The 27535-nt window shown below is 43.8% G+C and overlaps 2 protein-coding genes across 6 annotated transcripts in view; one reads left to right on the forward strand and one right to left on the reverse strand.

The window, feature by feature from the left end:
* Positions 1-357: 357 nt before the first annotated feature.
* On the forward strand, positions 358-9213 carry GJA10 (gap junction protein alpha 10). The gene is made up of 2 exons (XM_065631189.1): positions 358-1722; positions 8249-9213. Exons 1-2 carry the CDS (start codon positions 358-360, stop codon positions 8285-8287), a joined length of 1404 nt encoding a protein of 467 aa, XP_065487261.1. The 3' UTR covers positions 8288-9213.
* A 5465-nt stretch (positions 9214-14678) lies between these two features.
* Positions 14679-27535, reverse strand: part of BACH2 (BTB domain and CNC homolog 2) — a 187438-nt gene continuing 174581 nt past the window's right edge. For all 5 annotated transcript variants that reach the window (XM_065632173.1, XM_065632171.1, XM_065632172.1 and 2 more), the window contains 2 exons: positions 22045-22251; positions 14679-17731 (listed from right to left, as the gene is read on the reverse strand). In XM_065632173.1, the coding sequence (XP_065488245.1) occupies positions 17249-17731; positions 22045-22251 (690 nt within the window). In that variant the 3' untranslated portion in view covers positions 14679-17248. The remainder of the gene's footprint in view (positions 17732-22044; positions 22252-27535) is intronic.

The raw sequence follows: 27535 nt of genomic DNA on the forward strand, positions 1-27535 counted from the left end.
AAATAGTGTGAAACTGTAGGCAGTTAAGAAGTACTGTGGCTTACAGCTGAAATCAAGCCCTTTTGAGCTTAAAATAATCTCACATTTCCATCTTTCAGCAGTAATCATAAAGTCTGCCTTCATTTGAAGACCCATTAAGTAGAAAATAATTATGAACTTCTAAGAGTGCTCCCACTATCAGAAGAATGTATACGAAATATGATTATTAAAAAAAAATAAAAAAACCAAAACCCAAGAAAACACAACCCCACCCCCCAACAAATAAAAAAACACACCTAAAAAGGCCATTTCCAAAATAAACTCAGCATTATATTAAAATAACATCCTTTTTTGTATTTCAGATATGAACTGCTGACCATGGGGGATTGGAACCTGTTGGGCAGCATCCTTGAAGAAGTGCACATCCATTCCACCATAGTTGGCAAAATCTGGCTTACAATCCTGTTCATATTCCGGATGCTGGTGCTGGGTGTGGCTGCTGAAGATGTCTGGGACGATGAGCAGTCCGAATTCATCTGCAACACAGAGCAACCTGGCTGCAACAATATCTGTTATGACAAAGCCTTCCCCATCTCTTTGATCAGATACTGGGTATTGCAGATAATATTTGTCTCTTCTCCATCTCTAGTTTACATGGGCCATGCACTCTATAGATTAAGGGCTCTTGAGAAAGAGCGACAGAAGAGGAAAGCCCACCTGCGGGCTCAACTGGAAGTTCTGGAGCCGATGCCCGAGGAACATAGGAGAGTGGAGAGGGAGCTACGTAAGCTGGAGGAACAGAAGAAAGTGAATAAGGCACCCCTGAGAGGGTCTCTGCTGCGCACTTATGTCCTACATATCCTGACCCGGTCAGTAGTCGAAGTGGGCTTTATGATAGGTCAGTATCTTTTATATGGGTTTCACATGTCCCCCCTTTACAAATGCACTCGGCCCCCTTGCCCTAACACGGTGGATTGTTTTGTGTCCCGACCCACAGAGAAGACCATCTTTATGGTTTTCATGAACAGCATCGCCGCAGTCTCCCTTTTCCTCAACATCCTAGAAATCGCCCACCTGGGCCTCAAGAAGATCCAGAAGAGCCTCTACTGGCGGCCGCGGCCCCCGGTGGGCCCCGCTGAGGAGGAGACCAGCCTCTTCAACTCCAAGAAGAGCTCCGTGGTGCCGCTGGCCTGCCCGGCCTGCGACGCCTCCCCGCCGCGCCCCGCCACCGCGCCGGGGCCGCCGCTCCCCGCTGCCCCCGCCGCCCTCTCTCCCGCTCCCGCGCCGGCGGGGCCGCCGGGCCGCCAGCACCGCGGAGAGCTCCGCGGCAGCCCGCCGCCCCGCCGCCGGCACAGCGCGGCTCAGCACCAAGGACAGCAGCCGCCGCCCTCCTCCAGCAGCGAGGAGGCGCCGCGGGCCGCGCCGGGGGGCGGCCCCGGGGCGGCGGGGGCGGCCCGGCGGGTGCCCCGCAAGCACAGCCGGGTGAGCGTCTGCCGCGACCTGGAGGAGCAGCGCGGCGACTCCCCGGACAGCGGGCACTGCCCGGGCACCCGCAAATCCAGCTTCCTCTCCCGCGTCCTCACCGGCAGCCGGGCGGGCAGCGACAGCGAGAGCGTCGCCTCCCGCGGCGGCTCCGGCCCCGGCTCCGGCTCCGGCTCCGACTCGGAGGGGAAGCGCCGAGAGGAGGGCAGCCCGCCCAGCAGCCCGCCGCCGCCCGCCGCCATGGGACGCCGCGTGTCGATGGCAAGTAACGCCCCGCGGCCCTCGGGACAGCCCGCGGGAGGGGGGCGGCGGGGACCCCCGGGCTGGGCGGGCGCCCCAGGCTGCCTGTCCCGGTCCCGGGGAGGAGCGGGTGAGTCAGGGGGCAGGGAGGCTCGGGCAGGACTTAAGACAGAGCCCTAACGCCTCGCGTCCTCCCGGATCGAGCCGAGCTCCCGCACGCTTTGCCTCCTTCTGTGGTGAAAGCGAAAACATCACTAGGGGATGTTCAGTCCCCAGGATGTCTGAGACGCGGGATCTCAGCTTCTTTGTACTCATCGCATCACCCCAAACGACTCGACAAGGACTGTCCCAGGGGAAGCTTGTCCAGCTCCAGCCTGCTTGACACTGTGAGAGAAAGGAGAAGTCTGGAGTGTGTTAAGTGGCCCAGCTCAACTTTCGTCACCTTCTGGGGGTTTCTCCCAGGGGCGATCACTGAGCTGAATAATTGCTCAATGAATAAATCCAAAGATCTACATATAAACCACCAAATAATAACAATGACGTAGCCATTAACTACAACATTGCATTTTCAGCATCTGTTCCTATTCTTTGGCCACACACTCTAAGCTTGCTTACAGTCAGTGTTGATAAGATATAGTGCTTGTGTTGAAGAACCAATGAGGTTTTTTGTTTTGTGAGGGTCTTTTTGTTTGTTTTTGTTGTTCTTGTTTGTTTTTTTTTTTTTTAGGGAATTTGAGTCCTGATTGTCCCGGATCACAGGATTTGTCCTCTGAGAACAAAAAAGCTCCTTTAAAAATGCTTGCAGAAGCAAGTCCTTAAGTAACTTTTTATAGGGCATGTGATAAACAGAAGATTACTTCACACAATACTCAAAGTTATCAATTCTGTTCCATCTGTTCTCACTCTTCCTAAAAATAAATACTTTTCCTAAATAGAAAACAAGAAACAAAAACCAAACAAAACTCCTCAAATATTTTGTGTTAAGAAGCAGAAGATACTCTTAGAGATTGCTTGTCAACAAACTGTTCACAGGTACCAGTTTTCACAGAGTTATAATTTCTACAATATATAAATATTCAGCATAAGCCATATAAAAATGTCACTTAGATGCAATTTATCACTTTCCATTTCATCGTTTCTAATATAGGAAAAGAGCCTAGAGCCCAATCTGTCAATCTTCTGCTGGTTTTTGATATTCAGATAAGAAGGCTCCTTAAACGGGTGAAGCACAAAAATTCAGAATTTCAGTGGTACCCTGTTGAGAACACACGGAAGTTGCCTGGCAGCTTTGACTGTTTAATGACAATGATGCTGTCTTCCAGGGGAGATGTTTTAGAGAAATATAGCCAGTTTGCAAAGTAATGTCATTACTCTTGAAAGTAACACTCTTCTGGCATGCTGCCTTTGGGGATCATTATGTATGGGACTTGTACTAGCATTTTAAAATATGACATGTAGGGATATCTCTACCTTTTGCTTCCTGTTTACAGCACGTGATATTCTAAAGTAAAGGTGCTTCTATATACAACTAAGTCAATATTTTGGCAAATGTGCTTCACTGCTAGCATTGCTAAGGCATTTATGAATACAAATTTCAATACATAAATAATCTGGTGCATCGTAAAAATGTTGAATCTGGCCATCAAACCTTGCATGTCCTGGTCTGTATTTCCCAGTTCCTATATTCGCTATTTAATTTTGGTTGTCATGGGCAGTCAGCATTGGGTTCATTTGTTATAATTTGACTTCCAGAAAACAATCATAATGTATCAGTGTTCAGATAAGAGAAAAATCTGTATGATTAGATTTATCTGTGTGACTGCAGCATTCAAAAATCAGTCATCCTGTCTAAAAAAAGTACTTAAAGGGAATATTTAAAAAAAAAATCCAGCTGAAGCACATCAAAAATTTTATCTAGTGCCATGCCTGACTAGTAGTGACTTGCAACAGAAATGCAGAGAAAGAACAGGCACTTTTTGACATAATAATGGATGCACATCCACAAACTTTTTCTAAACAGCCAAAATACAGTCTATTCTAACCTGGATTTTACTAATCTAACATGGATAGCCAAATGGAGCCAAAACATAGTGGAACTGGCACTGTTCTTCATTTTGTTTGATAACTTTCCCAAACTGTAATCTTTACCTCCATAGTGGCTCAAATGTTTTCTTTTTACCTTCATCTGTACCATTCTGTCAGCATTTGTTTGCAGCATTCTTTGCATTGGCTCAGTGAGAGAGGACTATCAACTCAACATTGAAAATATCGCTTTCTATACCTCAACAACCATTCTAGCAACCTCCAATCAAACACGTACCCATGCTCTGTGCTGATAGTGGGACAACTGCAACTTCCCACAACCACTGTACCTTTCTTGGCTGAAAGAAAATCTCAAAGCCACAAAAAACCAATCCATCTGATGCTGCAAGAGTCTGCATACAAGTCAACTGCATACTGTGAGTTATGACATTGAAAGCACCTAACAGATCTAATAGTACAATTATGGCTGCTTGACTTCTAGCCAGTGATGAGATTTTTTTTTTGTGCAATGTTATCAATGCCATTTCCACACCAAACCTGAGTCTCTAACAGAGAAATAATTATGATTAGGGACAACAAAATGTTGTAAAAGTTACTTCTCATAGTGTATTGCATCCTCTTGATCAAAACATGAAAACCAGGTGGTGGATAGCAGTTGGCCAGATCATGATCAACTGATTCTTTACAAGAAAGAACAAAACTGCATCCCTCAAAGAGAACAGGAAATTCTTCTTAGGGCTTTGTCTTTGGAGGAAAGGTTACTTTGAACCACTAACAGTGAAAGCGTTCAATCATTCACTGAAACTTCTCATGAACCAGCTCAATAAGATACTGAATACAAAATGCATGTTTGGCATGAGGATTCCTCTAGTCTTCAGACTTCGGTTTAAACCAGACCAGCTATACATATAGAAAATGAAGAAATGCCCTTCCCATTGGTAGGATTTGGACAGACCAATGATTTTTTTGGCCATAATGCAGACTAACAAATCTATTTAAAAGTTTCCTCATGTGGAACTGGTGTAGGTGAAGAGGCATTTCTTCATTTCATGTCCAACTGAGGTATATACAACCTTGAAAAAATTTACTGTTTATTTTACACCCAAACTACTCACTCTTCATATTCCATTCAGTTTCTTGGTCATTGCATTGTCCAAAGTATCCACTATTCAGATTGGGAAGCAAAAATGGAAGAGGCAGAAATCTTGGAAAACTTATTAGGGTAAAGGCTTCTCAAGAGACTGATCTGTTGCAAAAAAAACCTCTTTTCCTTCAGCCACTGCTGGTCAGACTTTAGATCTATTAGGTTCTGTGGGTAAAGCACCAAAACTGGACCTTCATTCCATTAGGGAAAGCATAGGAGGAGTGTCACTGCATGACTTGAGGGTAATTTCCATCTGATTTCAGTCCACCTGAACACAATGACAAGAGCATCACCGAGTATATGGGTAAGACAATCTCAACTCAATGGAGACCTGGGATAAATAACATGACAAAACTCTACATTGACAGGACAGTTCAGAATCTGTGCACGGCTGAAAACAGGCAATCTGCAAGCCTCCAAAACCTCGGTACTGAGGAACACAGCCAGCATGCTTTGTAGTGATAGTGAACAATTTGTTCACTGATAACTGTCTCCAAGCTAATAATTTCCAAGGCTCACTTAGAGGATACATGTTAGAGAATACGTGGTGTCTTATCTTCTAAGAGATAGCGTGGATACACAGAGAGCTCTGGCCTAAGTTTTGCATCTCTTGCCACATTTTAACTTTTATTTAAGAGGAGATACAGCTATGGAGCAAAGGGGCACTTTCTGCATGGGCCCAGGCTACCAGTCTCCCTTAGGCAAGCAGGCCTTAAATGGTTGCTTTTCCTAAGAAACTCAGTGAAAACACCTGCTCTGAATTGAGTGTAACTATGATCACCAATGACAACTGGGAGCTGGATTCACAAAGGAATTATGCTGTTGCTGATAGGATTCTGCACATAATGACATTATGAGAAAAAACAAAACAAAACAACACCACCATAATCTGCACCAGTCAGGCCTTTGACTGGCACATGGTACATTTTTAAGTTGGATAAAATTAATAGGCTGTTGCAGCCACAGGTCAATATATAACCAGGACAGATAAAATCTTTGATTTCTTGAAAATAGGCAGGGCCAGAAATCACAGTGTATAACCGGCACCTAGCTCTTGGAGCATTGCACTAAGGATTATTGTCTGACTGCCTGATGTGTGCAAGGCTGTGTGAAGCCATTGGGACAATCAAATGACTCTCTTTTTCTCTCTGGAGAGTTGAAAATAAAAGATTGAACAATTAAAGAGGGAGAGAGGAGAGAGCTTTTCTTGCAAAGTCACCCTTTGCTACAATCAATCAGTCTTACTCCTCGGCCATTTTCTACGAAGCAAAGAAACAGTTGCAGAACACCAGAAAGCTCAACTGAGCATGGCCACAGTCTGCTGTTGCATCTTCAGAGTATCACAAGGTCATCACAATTCAGCAGCTGAATGCAAACATTTCTACAAAAGTGGGAGGCTGTATGATATTTCATTGCTAGCTGTGTTTGAAGTCTTTTGCTAGCTGTGCCTCTCCCTACCTTTCTAAAGCAGACGCCTCCAGGTGCAGGCTTCCTTAACATGACCAGCGTCAGTTCTTTTTGGCCTATATATAAGTTTGCTAAAGAATCCTAACATATGCTTTAAAACCTAGGAGTTTTAATTTAACTGGAATTGGGAGTATTAACACTAGATTGGCAGCTCTTCTCACAAAGGCATCATCTTTCAGATGACTTGGAACTAAGCCATCACAGTTGCACTCTGAGCCTAAACCTGCATTGAGAGAATTACTGTGCTAGTCCTCTTGCTAGAGTACCCATGGGTATACTAAGAAGATGGGGAAACTTGATATTATCTGATGTTTGTGTTTGTTCATTGAGCCAAGATAAGTCCCCGGAATCACAACACAAAATTGGAAGTCTTTAGAAGATTTATTATATTTTTAGCAATGTTTTAGCTAAACCACTCTCCTGGGAAGCCAAAATTACTAGATCAAGATTTTCAGAAAGAATTAGGTATTTTAGGCACTCACCTTCAAAATCTTGTTTTTCAAGCAGTGCTCGGTTTTCCTCACCCTCATGTCCATTCCTTGTTCATTAGTCCACCCTCTCCTCCAGAGAGCCCTGTGCTTTCAGAATGCCATTTAAGTCTCTATTTTTGGCTACAAAGTAATCAACCTATCTTTAAAAGCAAGGACCCCTCCTCCCGGTGAATGAGGGAGATAAAGCTGATAAAGGAGCAGGTGGTAAAGCAGATACTCTCAGCTCACAGAATCGGTCTGAGACAGGGCTGCTGGTTTTATTCATTTCCAGAAAATGAAATCTCTGAGGCTGAAATCCTGGCTCTGCTGAAGTTGGGGAAATTTTATGATTCACTGGGTCCAGTTTCCCCCACTGCATTGCTTTTTTTATTCCTCTGTGCTCTTCAGTTCTTTTTCTACTTCTCAATTCTCCATTCAGCTTTGAGCTTTTTACCCAGTGGGAAAATACTCCGTAGCGAGTAGGATATGAAAGAAGGAGCTGCTATTCAGCCTGAATGCTTGCAGCCTTCTCCAGAACAAGATGTGTTTACTCACCCTTTCAACAACACTTGAGGAATAAATATCCACTCGTTTAAGTAGCTGCTCACCTGCTCTCACTCCTGGGACTGGGAACAGTTTGATCAGAGTGAATGTGCATTGAAATAACAAACCTCATAACTGCAGAGGAGTTATTTAGACAGCTGAGCTCCACCAGGAAAATCTACAGGTGGGGTAAGGGACTGGTAAAACCCTGTGTGTCTTTAGGATGTTTGAGAATCTTTAAAAGTTTTCACATTCACATCGGTTGGTAACTACTTCTGGTTTTCTACAGTTTGTTTTTCTATGCAAATACCTCCTAAAAAATTAAATTTCACAGTAGCTGTATTCTATTCTGCCCTGGAGCACTCAGGAGAAGCTCCTAGTGATGACAGCCGGTGTACCAATTATCCTGCAAAAGCTACTTGGTCACCCAAAGGTTGCACAAGCACCGGTTCACCAGTTGCACAAACACAGATAAACTTCGGGGGTCAGCAGCAGTTGACAACTAATGAACACCTCTGAGCATTTGTGCAGCAACAATTTAGAAAGTGGAGCTTGCTTAATTGAGTCCACCTTTTAAGGTTTCAAAGCAATCAAAAAATATACAAAACCCCTTAACATGTAAAGCAAGGTCTCTAGGATGTATACACTGATTTCAAGCAAGTTACATCAGTGATTAATGTGTTTATTTTGGTTTAAGAGCCCTGCTTACACTTAGCATTGAACAAAGCCCTATGAGGGAAGTATGGTGCCAGCTAAATGCCAGATCCCCACCTTCGCAGCTATGTACATATTGGAAACTGGGTTAATTACTATGGTAACATTTATTTTTCTCCTTCAAGCCAATTCAGCTTCACGCTTTCTTTCTCTTGTTATCTTTCAGAGCATGCTCCTAGAACTATCATCTATCATGAAAAAGTAATGGCATTCTGAGGAGAAGAAATAAACTAAGGGATTGAGCACAAACCACCTTCAGAAGAGAGCTGAAAAGCAGATTATCTGTTGCTATGTTCCCCTCTCCCACTGCTATAATGCTAAACTTGTAACACAGTTTAAGAAAGCAAACGCTTTATCCCTCCATTTTGCGCCAATCCCAACCGTACCGTAGTCTGATAGCTGCTGTTACTGGGTACCTCGCTCCACGACTCAAGATTTTTTTCACAGATCTGGTCAGTGTGTGCTGCCATTGCAGAAATAGCCTTGTGTCTTTGGGAGAACGTTTTGGGATGTACAACTTGTTGTGCATGCAAGTAGTGTTCATATCAGAAACCAGCCTGATCTATAGACCTTCAAGGTAGTGGAAGACCCAAGGCACCTACAAGAAAGGGTTAGCTTGATTTGAAAGCAACCCGGAAGGCTACGTGGCCTCTTATCTCCCCAGCCTTCAGCAGCTGATGAATAAAAGATGGAAAAAAACCTCAAGGAATCTGAAGGGACAAAGAAATTAAGACAGAGAAAAAAAGCAGCTGAAGAATATGTTGCTGCCCGTCTGCCTGTGCTAACGCAGTCCTCAAGCTCTGATAGACTTTCTGTGCTAATGTAGCCTCATAGCTAATACTTTTGGCTTCAAATTTGAAACTAAGTAAAACCGGGCAATTTATTTCAAGTGCAAAATATTTGTGCTTTTCTTCAGTTTGCTGTTCAAGAAAATCTGCAAGGTATCACCTCATGGTCATGAAAATCTTATTCCCTTCACTGTCTCATTAGTTCATATAGAGCAATTGAAGGACAAACAAAGCCAAAAAGAGCTCATTTTCTGTTTGCTAGGACAGACTTGCTCTGGAGGGCTGGATTTCTGGGTTGTATGTGGCCCAAGAAAACAGTCCTTCCACTTGTTTGTCTGGAAAATAAAGCACATTGCTCTGACTGTCCCTGACCCTGTTTCTGGCCACATGCTTTTAGCTCCTTTTGTTTTTCAAGCTTACCATAGCTTGCATTTGCTGTCACCTCCATGGCAAACAATGCTTGGAAGAAGGTCATTTGCTATGCCAGTTTCCCCAAGTATAAAAATCCTCTGTGACTTGACAACTCTAAGGCAAGGCTAATAGAAAGCAGGACAGCAGGAAAAAAAAAGTTAAGCATAAGGATTACATGGGATTACGGTGGTTTTGTTCCAGTGGATGTGATTTACATTCCTTTTCTGCGTCACTACAAACTCATTGACAGTTTGCCTATGCATTCGTTTAGTATGTTAAGGCAAAGAAAAGGCCATTGAGCACCAGCTAACTGATAGGAATGGAGAAACAGCTTTGCTAAAGTACATTCACCACGGTCAGGCTATGTGTAGATGTGGTGGATGCTACATTTCCTGACAGATTTGAGGGGGTGGGAAGCTTTCTTCATATATGCTCAACAGGAAGATTCAGAAAACTGTGAAACTCTGTGAAGTAACATGTTTGATTTTCTTCTCTAAGAATTTTAAGATCGAAAAATCGCAGGCAGCTTTCACTGCTGCAGATGGAGGGTGACACAGTTTCAATCCCTAAGGATGGTGGCCCAAGGCATGTGATCCAGGGTCTTCTGTCTGGTGAGAAAAAGCCCGGGGGCCTCCCTCTAGCAGCTTGCCCTCCTCCCTGCTCCCAACAGCAGCGTCCCAGCAAGTGTATGGGCCAGGGCAGGACAACTAGTCATGCCTCTCCCCCCTTCCCAGGTGTTCTCCTGCCAAGCTGCTGAGCAGGCTCTCAGGTGGCATCCAACCCAAGGAGAGAGGTGGCTGCCACCTGTTTGGGAGTCTCAGAGAGCAAACATCCCCTGCTAGACTCCGCACCCCGCTTGTGGGAATAGCATCCAAGGCTGTTATATCATTTCTTCTGTCCTTCCTGGATCTTCTGCAGATTAAGTGATGCTAATGGTCCATGGCACAAGTTCCTGCTTTATAAAGGAACACTACTGTATTTGGGTTACACAAAGAGATTTTTCAGCGAATAGTTTTGTTTCTACAGAAACCTCTTTCAACTTCTCTCAGGTTTTCTGTAAAAGGAAAACAAACCCCAAGCTCTCTCCTTGCCTCCCAACACATACACTGACACTTCAGAAGACCAAAACAAAGCAGAATCGCCTTAAGTCAAGGCGGATTTTCCCACTAGGGGATTCCCACTAGGGGAATGGGTATAGATACAGCTTATTTGATCTTCCACAACAACTTATTTCATCTCTGCAATGAAATACCCTCGGCTGTTCCTGCAGCAGATCAAAGATATCTGGATCCCTGGATGAGCAATGGGACCACCTGAGCAGAGGTCTCTTCATCAGTCCAGAGATTCACCGGGCACTATCAACACATCCAGCCTACTCTCCCAAATTTCACCTACGACCCCCATGTTCACTGAGAATTGCAACATTAATTTCAGAGTCAAGATGAGTCAATTTACAATACATAATGATATGTCTTTATTTCATCAACAGAAATGGTGTCTAGACAAAATTCAGTTAACACTAGCAATTCAAATGAATGAAAAGGGTCGGGTGTTCTTTTTTTTTTCATTTTTGTTTTTTGCACAATACTGTATTTACAATGAGTAAATGACGTTTTAAATTCATTAGTTCATAGCAATGCTTTCTTCCAAAAAGGTAAAAATTCTTAGTAACAGAGAGTAAGCATCAACAGCCACCTCATTTATTTATACAATAAAAATCACAAGAAACCACAGTCACCTAGAAAAAAAATAAAGACAAGCTTAAGAACTAGTACAATAAAATGATGCATTGAATTAAGTTACATTAATCGCATAGAATTTGTGTAAAAAGTATGTAGAAAAAACACCTGATGTAACCTGTTACAGTCATTGACCAGTTATGAGAGGTACAGAGGGTTATACAGGTAGATATGTGTGGAAACTGTCCATACTGTTTGACCTGGGGAGGAAGAGAAGAGGGGTTGCACCCCCTTGCATACACTGATAAAACCCTGTTTTGAATATGGCCTCTGAAGTTTGTAAGGCATAGATAAGAGGTGCACTTGTAACCAACTGGTTCTGGAACAAACTCTTAGGGCATTCCCCAACCTTTGAAATCAAAGGCGATGCTCGGAGCTACGAGTAAACAACCACGCATCGAATATCACCAAAGTGTTTAGTAACGGAGGGATCCGGATCGCTCCAGGCAAAGCAGACCTAGGAGTGAGAACGGGCCTGAAACCACACACTTGTCTCTGGGGTCCATCACAAATTCAGGATAACACCGGCCTGGGGGGTGGGTCCCAGCCATGGCCCCTGGCGTGGGGTGGCCGGTCCCTCCTCTGCCCGTGTCCCCCAGAGGGACGAGCCCGGCCGGCCACGGCAGCCCCTGCTCGGCTCCCGCCAACGCGGAGTCGGGTTTGCAGCCTGGGACTGTCTCTACTTCTAAGCAATCAATGAAATCAAACACTGCCAGTTGCCATTACTATTTTAGGACACCGGTTTCTTTCTGCATGCCCTTAATGAGCCAGAAGGGACAACAGTGGCACTGCACAAGCCGCGCAGTGACTTTCACCTACCGAAAGGGCTCTGCCCACAGTCGCTAAAATTCATACGAGAACAGGAGTCATCTAACTGGCTTTTTAGCAGTCGTTTGGTTGGCGTAATGACCTTATAAAAAGGCTTTTTTTTAGCATTCCTTCCTGCCAAAAAGCAATTTTACTTGCAAAAATGGCGATATTATCCATGTAATACCTTAAAATGCACATCAATATTTGACTTCGATATAAATAATACCTATCTTGGTGGAGTGTAGGAAAATACTGTACACTTAGTCATTGCAAGTAATGCCATTAAAATTTTGAGAGTAAAGGGAATAATTATTCTACAGACCACCAACAACAGATCTTTTAAATATACACACAGTATTTGAACATATGCATATACACATATATTGTATTCTACAGCATCAGATCTGATGCCTGAGTCATGAAATACTCCAAGGAGTATTATAAATACACATATTGGTATTATAAACAGGAAAATACACAACACACACTCTGACTAGAATTATAGATGTATGTATACATACATACATGTATTATATGTGGATATAAAATTAACTTGGACTGTGTTGGCAAAGACAAAACTGAAACGAAGTCAAAATCTGTTGAGAAGATTTCTAGCAGGAAAGAGAGCATAAGTTCTTTATGTTAATGGTTTTAGTTTCACCTCACTTCCGATAAAAATAAACTGCTCCATACTTAGCAGATCCCCTCCTTATGTGAGGCCATCAGCTCTACCGCTTATACTGAGCTAAACCTCCTCTAGGCAGCCCTAAAATAGAGATCTTTTTTCCAAAATGCTGCAACCATGGGCTACAACATTCACCTGGAGGCACCTCCAAACGCATTTCAGAACAGAAAAAAAAGAAAAAAGTGAAAGCAGCGCTCCTTGTTGCAATGGTCGAGGACACGAAGCGGAGCAAACTGCGAGCTTCTGTAAACCTGGCAAATGTTCACTTTGTCTCACTGCAAAATTCAGCACAGCTCTTCTGTTCTGCAAACCCACCCCTCTCTCTTTTTTAACCACCACAGCAGTGGATTTCAACACACAAGTGAGGATGTGGTGTTGATTCTAGAATTGCAATGCTTTGCCCTGCTTTCTCCTAGTGGATCAGATTTCATTTTATTACAGGATTATAGTGATTCCAGCATGCAGATTTGTTTTATTTATTAGGCAATCATAAAGTTACATATTAAAAAGTCTAACTATATATCTAGGAATTTTAACTTCCATTTAAGCACTCTTTAGAATACAGACTTGACAAAGTGTTGGACTCCAGATTAACGACCGCACTGTCACTATTAATCATTTCTCTGGCAGCAATTAATCCATTTCGCAAAGTTACGTATCTAGTTCCCACTCTCCTTTTTAAAGAGAAGTAGCGGTTAGCATACTAATCACTGTGGCTTGCCTTTGCAGCACATTTTACTTCCTTGGGAAAAAAAAAATACAAGGATTAGATCCAAAAATATAGTGCATCTTAAAAGCAGCATATACCCTTAGAAAGACATTTAATAAATTACTTGTACAATATATAAAATAATAGTTTTATACTGCAGCATCAAACTCTGACGCCTGAGTCATCACGTTAGGAAGTCCGTGATATAAATAATGGGATCTCCTGATAACACAGCCAACATTTTTGCTTTCGTTTTGCTTGTTTTCTGTTTTGTTTTCTCTCTCTTTTTCATTTTTTAAATTTTTTTTCCACTACCTTTTTGTTCCAGAATCAGCTTGCAATGAGCTTTAATTGTGTTCAAGGCACCCCCAGAGAACGCAGAGAAACAAACACATTATATAGTGTAGTACTCACCTGACAAAGCATAACAAGCCTAAATGAAATGAGGTTTCCTGGCGATACAAGTACAGCAACGGCAAAGGAAAAGGAGGACTAGATACAGACTGGGCAAAGCTTCAAGGACTCGCACACCCATCAGAGTGATGCAGCATCCCATGGGGAAATGGGGTCTCACCACCCCATTCCCAAACAATGCCTGGCAGGACCGATGCTGCACGAATCCTCTTTGACAAAAGCAAAGAGATTCTTACTATAAGATCATGGTGACCATTGGCCGAACTCTTAAAATTCATAAATACTGCAGTCAGGTTTTTCTGTTTGTTTGTTTGTTTTGTCTTTCCAACGGTATTCTCATGGTCAGTTGCTTGGACCTCATGAGAAGAACCATTAGGTATGTCAAGTGGTGTCCAGTTCTGAAGCTAATCCTCCCCAAATCTTCCTTTGACTTTAGCCCAGTAACCGCTTTAGGAGCCGTGTGGTTCAGAATAGCAAAAAAACCTCAAAACAAAATAGAAACAAAAAACAACCACCACCATCACCACCACCAAAAAAACCTCACTGAAAAACCATGATACACGTAAATATAGGAAGCAATGACACAAAACCAGCCACTTCTAATGGGAAAGAAGGAAATCAAACATCCAGAAAAGCCATTGTGGGGTCGGGGGGGGGAAGAGAGACGGACAAGAGAAAGGTCGAGGAAGAGACACTTATTTGAGCAGTGGTTTTAAATATCAGTTCCCAAGGTAGAGGAAATCAAGAGACCCAGCACCAGTATGAAGCCAGGTCAAACCTCAGAGCTGCAGCGCAATGGGTTGTGAGGGTGGGTTTTTTAAACCGTCGGAATGAGGTCAAGAGTACCAGTTGCACATGAGTTGTTAGTAGAGTAAATCTTCATGTCAGGAAGCAAGTTAAAACTTGGTTTTATACTCATAAAACATTCTATCTATTCATATATATAAGAGGTCACTTAAAAAATAAAAAAGGCAACAGAAAAACATCTTTAAAATACTGTGTCAGTTGACCCTTCCCTCCCGCCCACCCCCAGCCCCCCCTCCAAGTAGCTATGACTCTATAATGTGATTCACATTTAGTTTTAAATTCTAGCTTTCACCATGGTCTCATAGAAACAAAACTTCTCTGCGAAGCACAGAACTGCTTTGCAACGTCAACAAATTCCAAGGAAAACCAAATCCCTCCTCCCTGCCAAAGAGCTCCTCAGTCAGTTACCTGCAAAAGTTGGCTGGGAGGAGGTTCAGATAGTTTTAGGTTAAGCTCTTTTAAAAAGAAAGGACGACTCCTCCCCCTTTTTCAACTGTGTGAACTAGGAGTTTATGGCATTTGTATACTTTCGAACATTTAAAAGTAAGGATTTTGTACAGTAATGATTAATACTTAAACATAAATATTCTCCTACATTATATACTAGTTTTTCTTTGTACATGCGGGTGGGGAGAAAAAAATAAAAGTATTTTCAACAAACATGGCACATGCTATATGCATTTCCTCCTCGGTAGCTTGGCTACAATAGTTTGGGCGAAGAGGGTAAAAGCAAGACTTTGTGGCGAGTGGGCGACAGTCCATGAGCAGAGTCTGAAGATGGAAGAAGTGGAGAGAGGGAGCTGATTCCTCCTCCAGGGTCAAGATGCTGATGTGCCTCAAAAAAGCACCAGCGCACACCTCTAGTGTAAACGTTAGCACAGAAGACCACATTATCACTCAGTGCTTCTGAGAAGCTGCTTCCCCCAACTTTTTTTTTTTTTTTCTTTAACAGGTGTGAACAGCTGGTTGGTTTTTTTCAGCAAGAACAATCTCAGCCAGTAAAGCACGTGACAGTTGTCGTCCAGGATAAAGCCACGCAACCTGGCACACGTAGGGCAAAGAACCACAAAATAAAAACTCAGTACACTTAGAATAATAATAATTATTATTAAAAAAGCATTAGGAGGACGTTATTCTGTCTACACTGTACATACAGATGTTATGCTTGGAAAGCTGCTGTCTCACCCAGTCATAACATGAGTCAACATTGCCTAAGATACAAATCCAATACAGTTACAACTAAGCCAATTCACTGAGTAGTTTCCTTTGAGACAGCGCTCTTTTAGCTGCGGTTTGTGCTGAGGGCAATGCTGTAGGACGAGAGGATCCTGGAACACAAGAATTTGATGGGTAAGATACCGAATTGGGTGCTGGCAGATGTAGGTTTTGCGATTAGAGGATACAGTGCTAACTCGACTTCTATAAGGAAACCAAAGTCAACAACTAGGGGTCTGATCCTGCAACTCTGCCTACCCAGGCAGGATCAAGGCAGGATCACCGTCTTCACCAGACCCACCTCTGCAGGCCGGGTCTGGAGAAAACAGGTAACATCTGAGGACAGCTGAGGTGAGGCTCTGGGGACCAGCCGGAGCAGCAGTTGCTTCCATGAGTAAAGGATGCAGAGCGGGGCTGGAGAAAAAGTCTCCCCACCCCCAAGTGTATCGATGTGATCTCCGTTTGCTTTACTTCGTGGAACGTATGATGAACTGATCCAGTTGTCAAATACTTTTTCTCTAAACAGTGAAATATACTTTCCCCTATAAGAATCCAAAAGCATCATTAACAGCACTTAAACTTGGTTTGTGAAACAGAAAAAAGTCTGAATATAAAAATAATTCAAGCAGATTCTCTTTACAAATTGTATAGTGAATTCAGTATTTGGCAAGACCGTTTTTACTACATAATGAGCTCCTGAGTGTTTGTCTATTAGCTAAAACCTTTCTATTTTCTTTAAGCCATAAAGCAAAGAAAACCATATACTCAAGTTATACTGAAGTCATGACTTCATTTATGAAAAGAGGTTTGACCAGAAACTCAGTGCAAGTGGCAAAGTTGACCATTACTGTACAGTATCTGCAAGAAAATAAAATAACTCCATGTTGCTCAAGTGGCACAAAATGGCTGTGCCAAAAAAATTGTCTATAATAAAATCTCAAATAAGTTTCCAACATTAAAATTTCATAAATAAGTACAAATTGAATGATATTGCTGAACTGCGAACCGAGAAAAAAAATTATCGTGTAACAAGTTACCAAACTAGTTCTAGCATTGAAGACAAAAAGGAATGTTGGAACTTGCTTATACAATAGAAATGAAAGCTTCCAGTTTGTAGGATGAGAAAAATTGAGGCATGCAGGGAGTTTTGCATATGGATATATATATTTTATATATATTATATATAATATGTACAGTTTAGCTATAAAACTTTGATGTGTAAAGAAGCTGTCTTCAATGAAAAATTGAACATTCAGAGGAAATTCCTGAGTTAGGGTTTTGTGACATGGGCCACTGAGAAAAAAAGCTGCGGTTGGGTCCTCAGAGGTGTTTTGTCCATCCCTGTTAAGATTGAAATCAACATACAAAAACAGACAGTGTTGCCACTGCTTCGTTCCCTGCCTGAGCAAGGGATAGCACCATTGTGAAGAGAACTCCTGCTTGTAGAGAGGAGGGAATACTTAAAAACAGTATTGCTGCTAAGACCACTGTAGTGTGCACCAAATACGTTCTTCTAGACAACAAATGAACACTGCCACTGGCTGACTGAAGAACACCTGACCAGGTGTAACGGTAAGGTTACAAGTCACTAGGTGTAATCTTTCCTAGGTTGTTCATCTGTTGTACATTTATCAGTCATTTCCTGACAGAAGTCTACCGTGACCGTTTGGCTGCTCTGCTCTGGCGGAAGCTCTCTCTCGGAGTAAGTACCTGTGTCGGCTCCATCCAATGCCCCGGCGGCCGAACAATTCTCTGAGACGTTGTTGGGCAGCCAGGGCGCTGCTGCCAGTTGCACTGAGCCTTGCTCCGAGCAGCACTGCATGCTCTCCCCGACGCACTGGGAGGTCACCAGGCTCTGCTCCACGCCAGCTGGGGAGGGGCTGATGGTGGTGGCTGGCTGTAGATCCATAGGTCTGAGAACGGGGCAGTATCGGTGGAGAGCTTGGATCTGTTCCGGGCTCTGCATGTCTCTACACACTTCTTGAGAAAGACACGAGAAGTTGTCTAACAATTCTCCCATGCTTGCTTTCAGCTGGTTCCTTTCTGAGAGCAACTTCTCTTTCTCACACACCTGAAAAAGAAAGAAGGCATTTTAGGTTGAGGAAGGGTTGGATATATCCACTGGCTGCACACTCTGGTCACGAATATAGTGGTTCCCAAGAAGAACACCAACACGCCACAGTTATTTTTATATGGGCAGAAGAATAGTCACAAATACGTCAGGTATTTGACTACCATAAGGTTTGTGTGGACTGCAGTTTGGGAAACACCTGGAGAAAAACATCTGATTTGGAAGGACAGAGTCATAAGCTAACGTCAAGAGACTGTTAATTCCTTTAATAAACTAAAAATGCTTGATGGATGATACAAAAATCTCTGCAAGAAGCATTTTGATGGGGAAAAGCCATTAACCATCTAAACAAGAAACTAGGGTTCAGTTCCTGAAGCGAGGATATGCTGCAGAAATTCGGTTCACCCTCTACCTGCCAGGTTGGTCGGCCAGGCTGGGTGCACCCCCTTGGGCCCATGTGCCAGCTGAACCCCTGTTATCCCTGCGAGGTGCGTTAATCAGGGGAGAGGATCTGGGTTAAACGTGTGCTCTGTGGCCTGGACCGTGGCTCATGTTATGTCCTGGTGCTTACTGGTTTGAGTTTGCCCTAATCAAGATATTTTTATGAAGATGTATATGCAAACCTTGAAGGTCAGTGGGTGCCTTAACACTCAGTACAAGTTCAATGTTGTTTCCCCCTTGTTCTGCTCAGGCTCTGCCTCCTGTGTTACCAAACGTCCTCCTCTACCAACATCCAGCTCGAGTGTTTTCAGAGTGTCACTGTGTCAGCGGGCTGCTCTAGGAGGGGGCCGGGTGAGGGGCAGGACAGCACCGGTGAGGAGGGAGAGCGAGAGAGTCTGGTGGGACTTGTTTTTTCATGCAGGATTCAAAAACTGGGAAAAGAAGCTCAGGTTGTTCTGCAACCGACAAAGCACCAGTGAGGCCCCTCGCCCCAGCTAGTGCAGGCTGCTGTGTGACGTTCTGCGGTGGGATCTTACCAGTGCTTATCTTTATCTCAAGGGTGAGTGTCAAGAGGATGGGATCAGACTGTTCTCAGTGGTGCCCAGTGATAGGATGAGGGGCAATGGGCACAGACTGAAGCATAGGAGGTTCCACTTAAACATGAGGAGAAACTTCTTTACTTTGAGGGTGACGGAGCACTGGAACAGGCTGCCCAGAGAGGTTGTGTAGTCTCCTTCTCTGGAGACATTCAAAACCCTCCTGGACACATCCCTGTGTGATCTGCTCTGGGTGAACCTGCTTTAGCAGGTGGGTTGGACTAGATGATCTCTAGAGGTCCTTTCCAACCCCAACTATTGTGTGATTCTGTGATTCCAGCTTAGGTCTGATGTGGCCGTCCAGCCTCCACGGGGTGAGCGCTGCCCTCCCTGTGCTCAGGAGGCAGATCAGAGGGGTCAGACACAGAGGGAGACCCAGCCTGGAGTTACACCTCTAAAATCCAGTGTTGATTTAGTGTAGACCAACTGGGGTGGTCCTACTGCATCACCTTCCACCCCAGGAAGGTCGGCATACAGCTCGAGGGTGTAGATGAGATTTTGTAGAGTACCAGAGCTATTTCCAGAGCTGAGCTGGGCCTGAAAGCAGTGCAGCCATGCACCTCACCCAGTAACACTGCTAAACCCAAGCTGCCTCGGCATCCGAGGCGTGAAAACTCCACAGCTCAGATAACCCAACCATGGGTGGTTGTTGACAGCTGATAGTATTACCCAGGGCCTGAATCCTGCACTGGAAGCATACAGCTGTGCAAGTGAGAAAGAAAGCAGTGCACATGAAAAGAACCAACTGCTAAAATATTGATAAATCTATCAAGAAAGCATAAAAATAATAAAAAAATAAACAGATGCTCCAGTACATCTTGAGATAATGAATTATGGAAGAGAATATGCTGTGAGTTTGCAGGGAAAAAATGGAATGTTAGTGGGTAGATGGATGAGTAGAGGGAAAGCAGGCATAAAAAATTACCTATCAAACTCAGAGGATATGACCATTTCACTCAGTGTCCGCGTGAAACCATCTGGGTTAAGATGTGTGACTTACATGAATTAAGTGCAGGGGGCAAAAGGGATCTTTCTTAAAAAGACCCAACCGAGTGAAAAACCCTTAAACCCTAGAACCACTACATAATTCAGGAGACTGGAAATTACTGGCCACAAAGTGGACAGAAGATGACAAAGGAATTCCCAGCGACCATGTATTGTGTGAGGTCAACTGGAGTTTCACAGCTGGTTCTTCTAAGAGTAAAAGTACAACCTTGAAGCAGACTACCTGCTTGGACAGCATGCCTATGGGGGGAGGGCAGGAGTGTTTGAGAGGCAAAGTTAAGGTTGCATGAATTTAATTTTGCAGCTTTATACTCTTGCATATTGTGACTGTCTTTTTTACAAATGCCCTTTTTCAGAATGATGCTCCGTATCACTACATACTCCAGCTTGCTAAAGAGAAACTTCAACATTTCTTTGGAAGAATCCTGCACCTCAAAGGGTTTTCAATTAATGAAATTCATCAGGGATCAGGACCACAAGGTCACTCATATGCCTTTCATTCATTTCTCAGAGATGTGTGTGTATGCTGACGAGAGAAGGGGACTTAAAAAATTTATTTTGCCTATAAAGAGCTGATTACGTTAGACAATAACAGTAATGTGACAGGATTGCATAAAGCCCAAATTAATTTTCAAGTGAAGGCTATAGGTATAAAGCTGAACCCCTGCTTGCTGCTAGTCCAGCCCTTAGAGTGCTGCCTCTGGTGCTCTGCTCCAGAGAACAAGAGATGTACTCCTACCCAGCATCAGCTTGGTGTGGAGGGCCCGGCATGTGCAGCCAAGCGTGGAATCGCTTTTCCTGACCACCTGCACCAGGAGCTGCTCTTTCAACCTGCAGAACCCCTGACTCACCCCGCACGCACTGTGGATTACACTCAGTGCAGGAAGCAGTTGCTCACTATTTTGTTTATCTTCAATGTCGTGTTTGTTTTGCATCAGTGGAGCACTACTCTGAATAATGTTTTGATTTTTGTTTCTTTTTTTTTTTTTTTCCCCCTGGGGCTTCAGCAGCATGGCATCTGAAGGCTTCACAAGCCTTGATGATTTAAGCCTCCCAACCAGCTTGTGGGGTCAGCGTCACCTCCATGTTACAGACAGGAGGCAGACAGGCACAGGCAGTGAGTGAGTAACCGAAAGTCACTCAGTTTTCTGCCACTTATGAGGTGACGGAAACTCAGCTTCTTCCAACAGATCCCTGCCTCTTTCACACTACGTTTGCTACAGCTTGTGCAGAGAATGAAGTGCAATGAAGCCTGTACTAAGGGCCACTTTAAACTTGCAACCTGTTATGACAAGAAGCACCCTGCTCCTCAGGCCCACCAAGTTCAACCTACAACTCAGCATGTTTCAAATGTGCGCATAGACACTGAAACCAAAGAGACTCCAAATAATCTTTAATTTTAATGGAAACTGAGTACGCAGAGATCTTAGTAAGGAAATCAGCTTCAGCTCCTTTTGTTTTATCCATGTGAATATATCACTTAAACTCTTGGGTATTCAAAGGCTGGGTTTAATGTTGGACTCCTAAATCTATGCTGTGTAATGCAATTAAACTCTCTGGTCCTGCGTGTTGTACACCCACACTTCTCATAACTGGTGAACTGGGAGTATTACATTATTTTTGATGTCTCAGAAAGCTTTTAGGACTTTTAAGCAGACAAGGAAGTGCCAATCCACTTTGAAGTTCCAGTGCTGCATACCTCCAGCTGAGTGACACCCTGTAGACATGTCTTTCTCCACGACCCTTGTGTCAAGCCCTTTTTTTGCTGTGTACCAGCTTGCTCTCTCAAGGGGCAAGAGATGGCAGGGGAAGAGGAGCACGGCCCTCAGACCAGAGGGGCACTGTCAGAATGGAGGGGAGATTTTTCAGTTAAGGTGCCTGTAGCTAAGATGTCTACATCTGACATGGCTCTCCAGGTGATCTTGTTTAGCAATGCAGAGGAACAGGCACTTCTGGGCTGTATGTCACCTCCTCTGCTGTGGGATGAGACACATAAGACTCCACAGGTATCTATTTCTCTTCACTGACTATAAAGGAAACCAGGACAAATAGCTCCAGTGCAGGTGTCTATATTGCAGACATCTGTGTTTAGGAACCCAAACCACACCTGAGGTGTCCACACCATGACTGAAAGAGAGAGGAATTTCCTGTGCAGCATTTAGCCTTGCTCCAGTCACCTCACTCCCTTGGATTAAAACAGGAATTGCTGTCAGAGCCCTTCAAGCTGCCATGTGAGGGCAAGCGGGGCTGAGGCAAGAGCACACAACTCACCAGCTTGCGGATTTCACATTCTAGGTTCTGAATACAATCCAGTTTCCTCTTGCGGCAGCGCTGAGCTGCAATCCGGTTCTTGCTGCGCCGGCGGACATCGTGGATGAACTCGAGCTGCTCTGAGGTTAGCTTGTGCATCTTTATCATCATCTGGAAATCATTCCTTGGAAGATCTGTGATTTGATCAACAGGAAAAGGAAGTTTCACCTAAAATAAACAAATACAAGACAAGAGCAGAGAGTCATATTTTGCTTGCTGAATGCAAGCCGAACAACTGTGAGCGGAAGGATGATTACCTACGCTGCCGCCCCCTAAATAAACAACACATCAAGTCTTACATTGAGCGAGTTTTTAACACTCCCTTGTGGCACATTGTGTAGGTCCAGCTGGTAAAGATCAGATTATAATTGTACCGAAATCAGCAATATAGGTGAATCCCAATTTCTAAAAAAGCTCTAATAACAGACCTTCTTGCATTAAAAGAAGGCTCTGTCCACTAAGAGACATGGCCTTTTGGAAACAGTGAAGTACCTTGCTGCTATTAATTTCAAACTAGTTTCAAGGAACGGGCTATTACCACAGCAGGAAATCTGCCTCTGCACGGCCTCCAGGACTGAAAGTTTGATTAGGTGCAAGTTTAAAAATGCAACCTGACACCTCAGGTGGATGAAAAATACCATATTGCAATTAGGAAAGGATGTCTAATCAGCATTTCAGCTGAGCAGTACATCATATAAGAAGAAAGGATCAAGAGTGTGATGTAACATACCCTACCCTGCTAAAATAAATGCATTTTGAATTAAACCAATATTTGCTGACACTAATATTTTTGTAGATTGAAGAGCACCAGAGTTGCATTTCTTAAAAAAACAAACAGACAGACAAACAAATAAACAGTCTAAAGCCTCAGTTACTTGCAGTAAAACATTTTTCCTTCGGGCCATGAACTGCCATCCCATTTCGACCACAAACCATGTGACAGTATCTCCAGGTTCTGACTTCAGGAATTCCAATCATCTCTCCAACTTGTAGCGATTATGCATTAACGCAAAGCAAAACACAAAGGTACTGACAGCTTGGAGCAACAACCACGCACCGTCTCAAAATGCAGAGAATGGAGGATGTGCTCAAACAGGTCTGTTAGCTTTTTTTCCCCAAACCTATCAGCTTGCTCAAATCAAAGTGAGCACCTTTCCCTACAAACCCTGCTTCACTTGTAACTTGAGACCAATAACACAACTATCAAAAAAACCAGCATTCCCTGGTGGACTGCTGTGTTTGGTGGTAGAATAAGAATCAGTTGACAAAGCTGAAGGAGAAGACAACTGAGTAATTCGATTGACCCCCTTTCTTTTTCCGAGTCATACCCACACTGCCCAAAAGATGGCAGTAAATATTTACATTTCTGTCCCTATTTAGTATAATCCAACCTCTCCAACAAGGAGACTTATTCTGCGTGCAGGTGACCAAAGAAGACTGAACTTAAGTTGCTCCAGCCAAGCAAAAGATTTGGGTTGAAAAGGTTCCTTTGATATTTAAAACATGGATATCATCTTCAAACAGTGCACTTTAATTATTTAGAGATAAATAACAGCACAGATTAGAAGTTATTTTCATCGGAGAGCTGGGTTTGTTTATGCAGAACAGTTTGCTGAGGACACATGTACACAAACACACACTGGTGGCCTCTGGCACGGACAGTCCTGGACCTGCCTTGTTCATGAGCTTGTGTTTCCTTGCACTCTTCTATCATTGCTCTGCACACCTCCAAGCCTGGGCCACGTGAAATTCAGTGCAAACGCCTACTGCATCCTTTGAGACGGTTTCATGCCCTGGACATTGCCCTCTGCCCCATGTGTCCAGGCACCGCTTTGTAACACGCTACTTGACAGGTCAATTTAAACCAGCGAGAAACACCAAACACTGCCCCAATTCCCCCAAACTCCCACTTGTACACACGAAGGCTGACCTTAGGCATGGTGATGTGGACAACCTTGTTTACAGACCGCTACCTAATGACATGAAACCTCTTTGATTTCCTCTCCCCAGCCTCTGTACGGTCAACATAAACTCAGTGTCACCTGCTTTTTTTCTCATGCTTCAACCAGGGTCTGAAAATGAAAACAGCCCGTGCTTTCCTCTGAAAGACAGCACAGTTTCACAGCAAAAACAGCCCTTTCACGTTGCCAGTTTTTCCTTATTTTCATAAATCCAAAGTGGAAAGCGATATTAACCTTATTTCTCCCTCCCTCTCCCTTTCAAAACATATTTACTTGCAAGGAGGAGATGTGCTTGCAGCTGGAATGGGCATGAAAGAGAAGCAACTTAAATCTGTCAGGTAGAAGTTGCTGAAGGGAAATGGGAAAATAAATAGAAACAGAGTCATAAAAAAAAAGAAGATTGAAAATAAAACCATCTACACTGCAGGCCAGAGACTGCTATCAGTAAACCCAACATAATCCCACTCCTGTCACAAGCAGCACTGCGCGGGATTAAAAACGTGAAAGGGAGAGTGGAAGTGAGTCAGACTCATTTCCTTCACCATTCACAGCATTTTTATTGCCTGTCTCCCTCTCTGCAATTAGCTGTCAACTGAAAAAAAGCACCACCAAGCCTTTGGCCTGGACACAGTGAATAACTGCAGCGGGATATTGCTGCAGAGAGAAGCTAATGGTGTTTCACATCGGCGCAGGGCAGGACTCTCCCCTGGTATTTATCACAACAGAGCAGTAAGTCAACCTGCAAGAGCCGATGACTGTGCCATGGGTGGGATTCATCTGCCCCACTTAGAGGCATCTGAAGCGGGGGACTGGGACTAAGTTGTGCTCAGGTCCCTGCAGTTGTTGTGGGGGACAGGGAGGCCTCAGGATGGCAACGTGTTCCACACGGCTTCTCCCTCCTCCTGGCTGCAGAAGGAGCAAGATAGGACTTAGAAACGATGCTGCATCTTACAGTATCTAACGCAGGTGAGAGAAACCTTACCTGAGGTGGCTGAAAAAGGACAGTAAATTTTTTCTAAGATGTGTAAGGAAAATCCAGCAAGTATGTATTCTTGTAAACTTTTTAGCAACTATGAATTTTATACAGGAAATTACTGTGTACTCTTTAGTTTGGCCTATTTCAAATTAGAAATGTAAGTGGGATCCCTGCTCTTTCCAGGAGTTACTTCAGCCAGAGCTAACCTCACAGAGCTCTTAAATCTTCCCTGTCAGCACAATTACTCTTTCCCTGCGTTTTTACACCAACACAACAAACAAACTGGCACTTTTCTGTCACCGCTGCAGGCTCTATTGCCCCCGGTTCTGGCTGATGCCCCCGTGAGAGGACAGCCAAGCTACCCTGGTGAAAAAGAAAACTCGTTCATGATTTTGCGGCATTTTTTTTTCACTGGCATTAGGATGCCAGTGTAAATGTCACTGCTTTGAGTGTCTAAGTAACAGCAGTGGTCTAGACAGACAGGGATAGCCATTGACTCAGCACATGAAAGGCCCATATATAACCAGTTAATCCCTTCAAGCTTCACTAGTTAGTGCCAGCTTGGATCATGTGTTAGTTTCTGCTGTGCTGCTCACGTACAGCACTAGTTACTGCTGCTGCTGCTGCTCTCTCCTTTCTCTTTTTCTTCAGAATAAAGGAAAGGTCCAAGGCCCTGTATTCCTTATCTCATGAGTAACATTAGCTTTTTCACTTTCTTTATATCTAAATTTCAACATCATCTTCCTTGAGCTGCCAAGTGCTAGTAAAGACAACAAACTTCCTAAGCCTGCCTTAATATCACAATAGCTAAAAGGATTGCCATACTATCCGTAAAAAAAAGTACTCATTATGTATTGGGCATGGGAAGGTGGAACTCAAGGTATTATCTTGACCTTTATAAATGTTCAAAATCTTGGTCGTTTGCTCCAGAGTTGTAAGAAATAAAACCGTTGACTTAATGTCCTTTAACTGAAAGCCAGAGTTATTGAAAGCTTCTGACACTTAAAATTGCCCAGCCCTTGAAAAGCTCTCAGGATCCACCTGTGCAATCTAGTACAGGGGCTGAATCGTATCATATTTTTAATGTAGAAAAGGGTAATTTGCTTCACACAGAAGTGGCCAACATATTAATGCCGTTTTTCCTAGTATATTCCTTAGCATGCAAGTCTGTCTTCCACAAATGCTCAGGAAGAAATTCATCCCAGGACAGGAACTGAGGTGCGTCCACCTGAGTTAGGGGCCCGATTGTCTGCGCACTACAGAGTGTTTCAAAAAGACAGACCCAGTTTGAAATCACTATATCTCTGCAACCACGAACTATCAACCATGGACTTGACGTTGTCCGTACATAGAGAATTTATAAAAAGGTTAATAAAAATTGTTAACTCATTAAACCGCTTGTAAAGTTTTGTGTAATCCTAGCATATTGGGTCCATCTTTTTGAAACACCCTGTATTTCAGGCACTGCTTCTGGTTGCACAGAACAGGGACCTGTCTGATTTCACTTGGACAGGGGCTGCCTAAGAAGCACAAAGCCAATGGGCCACACTTTGTGCAATAGAGAGGACAGGCAGGATGCACTCGCACTAGTTTCTCCACCCCACTGCCTACTAGTGTGGGTAAAGCCTTCAAAGCACCTCTTCTTTCCAGGTGTCAACCAGAACTCCAAGAGGAGAATGGCAAGCCCAAGCAGTGAAGATCTACCATTGTGTTGACAAACCAGGTCTGAAATGGGCTTGATCAGCAGGTCCCATTGCAAATAGCCTGCCTTATCTGTCACAACACAACTGATGGCCACATAGTTGATCAACTCCAGCCTCACTTCCTGAGGGCCACAAGAGGTGTTTGGGTCAGCAAATGCTGCCGGGGCGGGGGCACTGCTGTGCACTTAGTGGAGGCAGCCTGGGTAACCTTTTGATGTGCCATCTGTGCAGAGAACGGGGCAGGGTGGGGGGGGGCGGAAAGGGGCTGGTCCCATGGCTGAGGGCTTTAACCCAACAATCAGGAGATGTGGACGGAGTTCTCATCCTTTAGCCCATGACTTGGACTTGTATTCACATCACACACTGCTGGTGCTTAAAATGCTGGGCTGACCTCTTCTTGCTCGTGCTTGCGGTGTCCTCAGCTTCCAGCCCTACAAAGGGCATGATGGTACAACACTCCTGCTCATTAACAGGCTTTTCTGAGGAACAGGGGTAGCACAGAAACCCTGACAGAACCTGTAGGTGAATTTGAGAAGGGCTGATCAGGCAGTGAAATGAGGGGTGATAAAGTGCAGTATTTCCCAAAAAAATCCGCTTTTGCAGAAAAAATTCAAGAACTGGAAAAATTCCGTCAACAGCTCCAGTGAGGGCTTCAGCTCAGGGCACAACAGAATTGATTGTAGAGTGCAATGAAATAATACAGTGTTTAAAAGGACCTTCCTGAAATTTCAAGCTTAGAATGGAAAACTCTTGCTGTTGTTGTAATCTCGTAACTCTCTGCTACCAGTATGGATACCACTTCTACTGAAGAG

This window comes from Caloenas nicobarica, chromosome 3, assembly GCF_036013445.1.
Source record: "Caloenas nicobarica isolate bCalNic1 chromosome 3, bCalNic1.hap1, whole genome shotgun sequence".
NCBI lineage: Eukaryota > Metazoa > Chordata > Aves > Columbiformes > Columbidae > Caloenas > Caloenas nicobarica.

Coding starts and splice junctions, on each gene's coding strand:
- GJA10 (XM_065631189.1), top strand. CDS start 358: ATGGGGGATTGGAACCTGTTGGGCAGCATCCTTGAAGAAGTGCACATC. Junction 1,723..8,248: donor TGGGACGCCGCGTGTCGATG/GCAAGTAACGCC, acceptor GTTATCTTTCAG/AGCATGCTCCTAGAACTATC.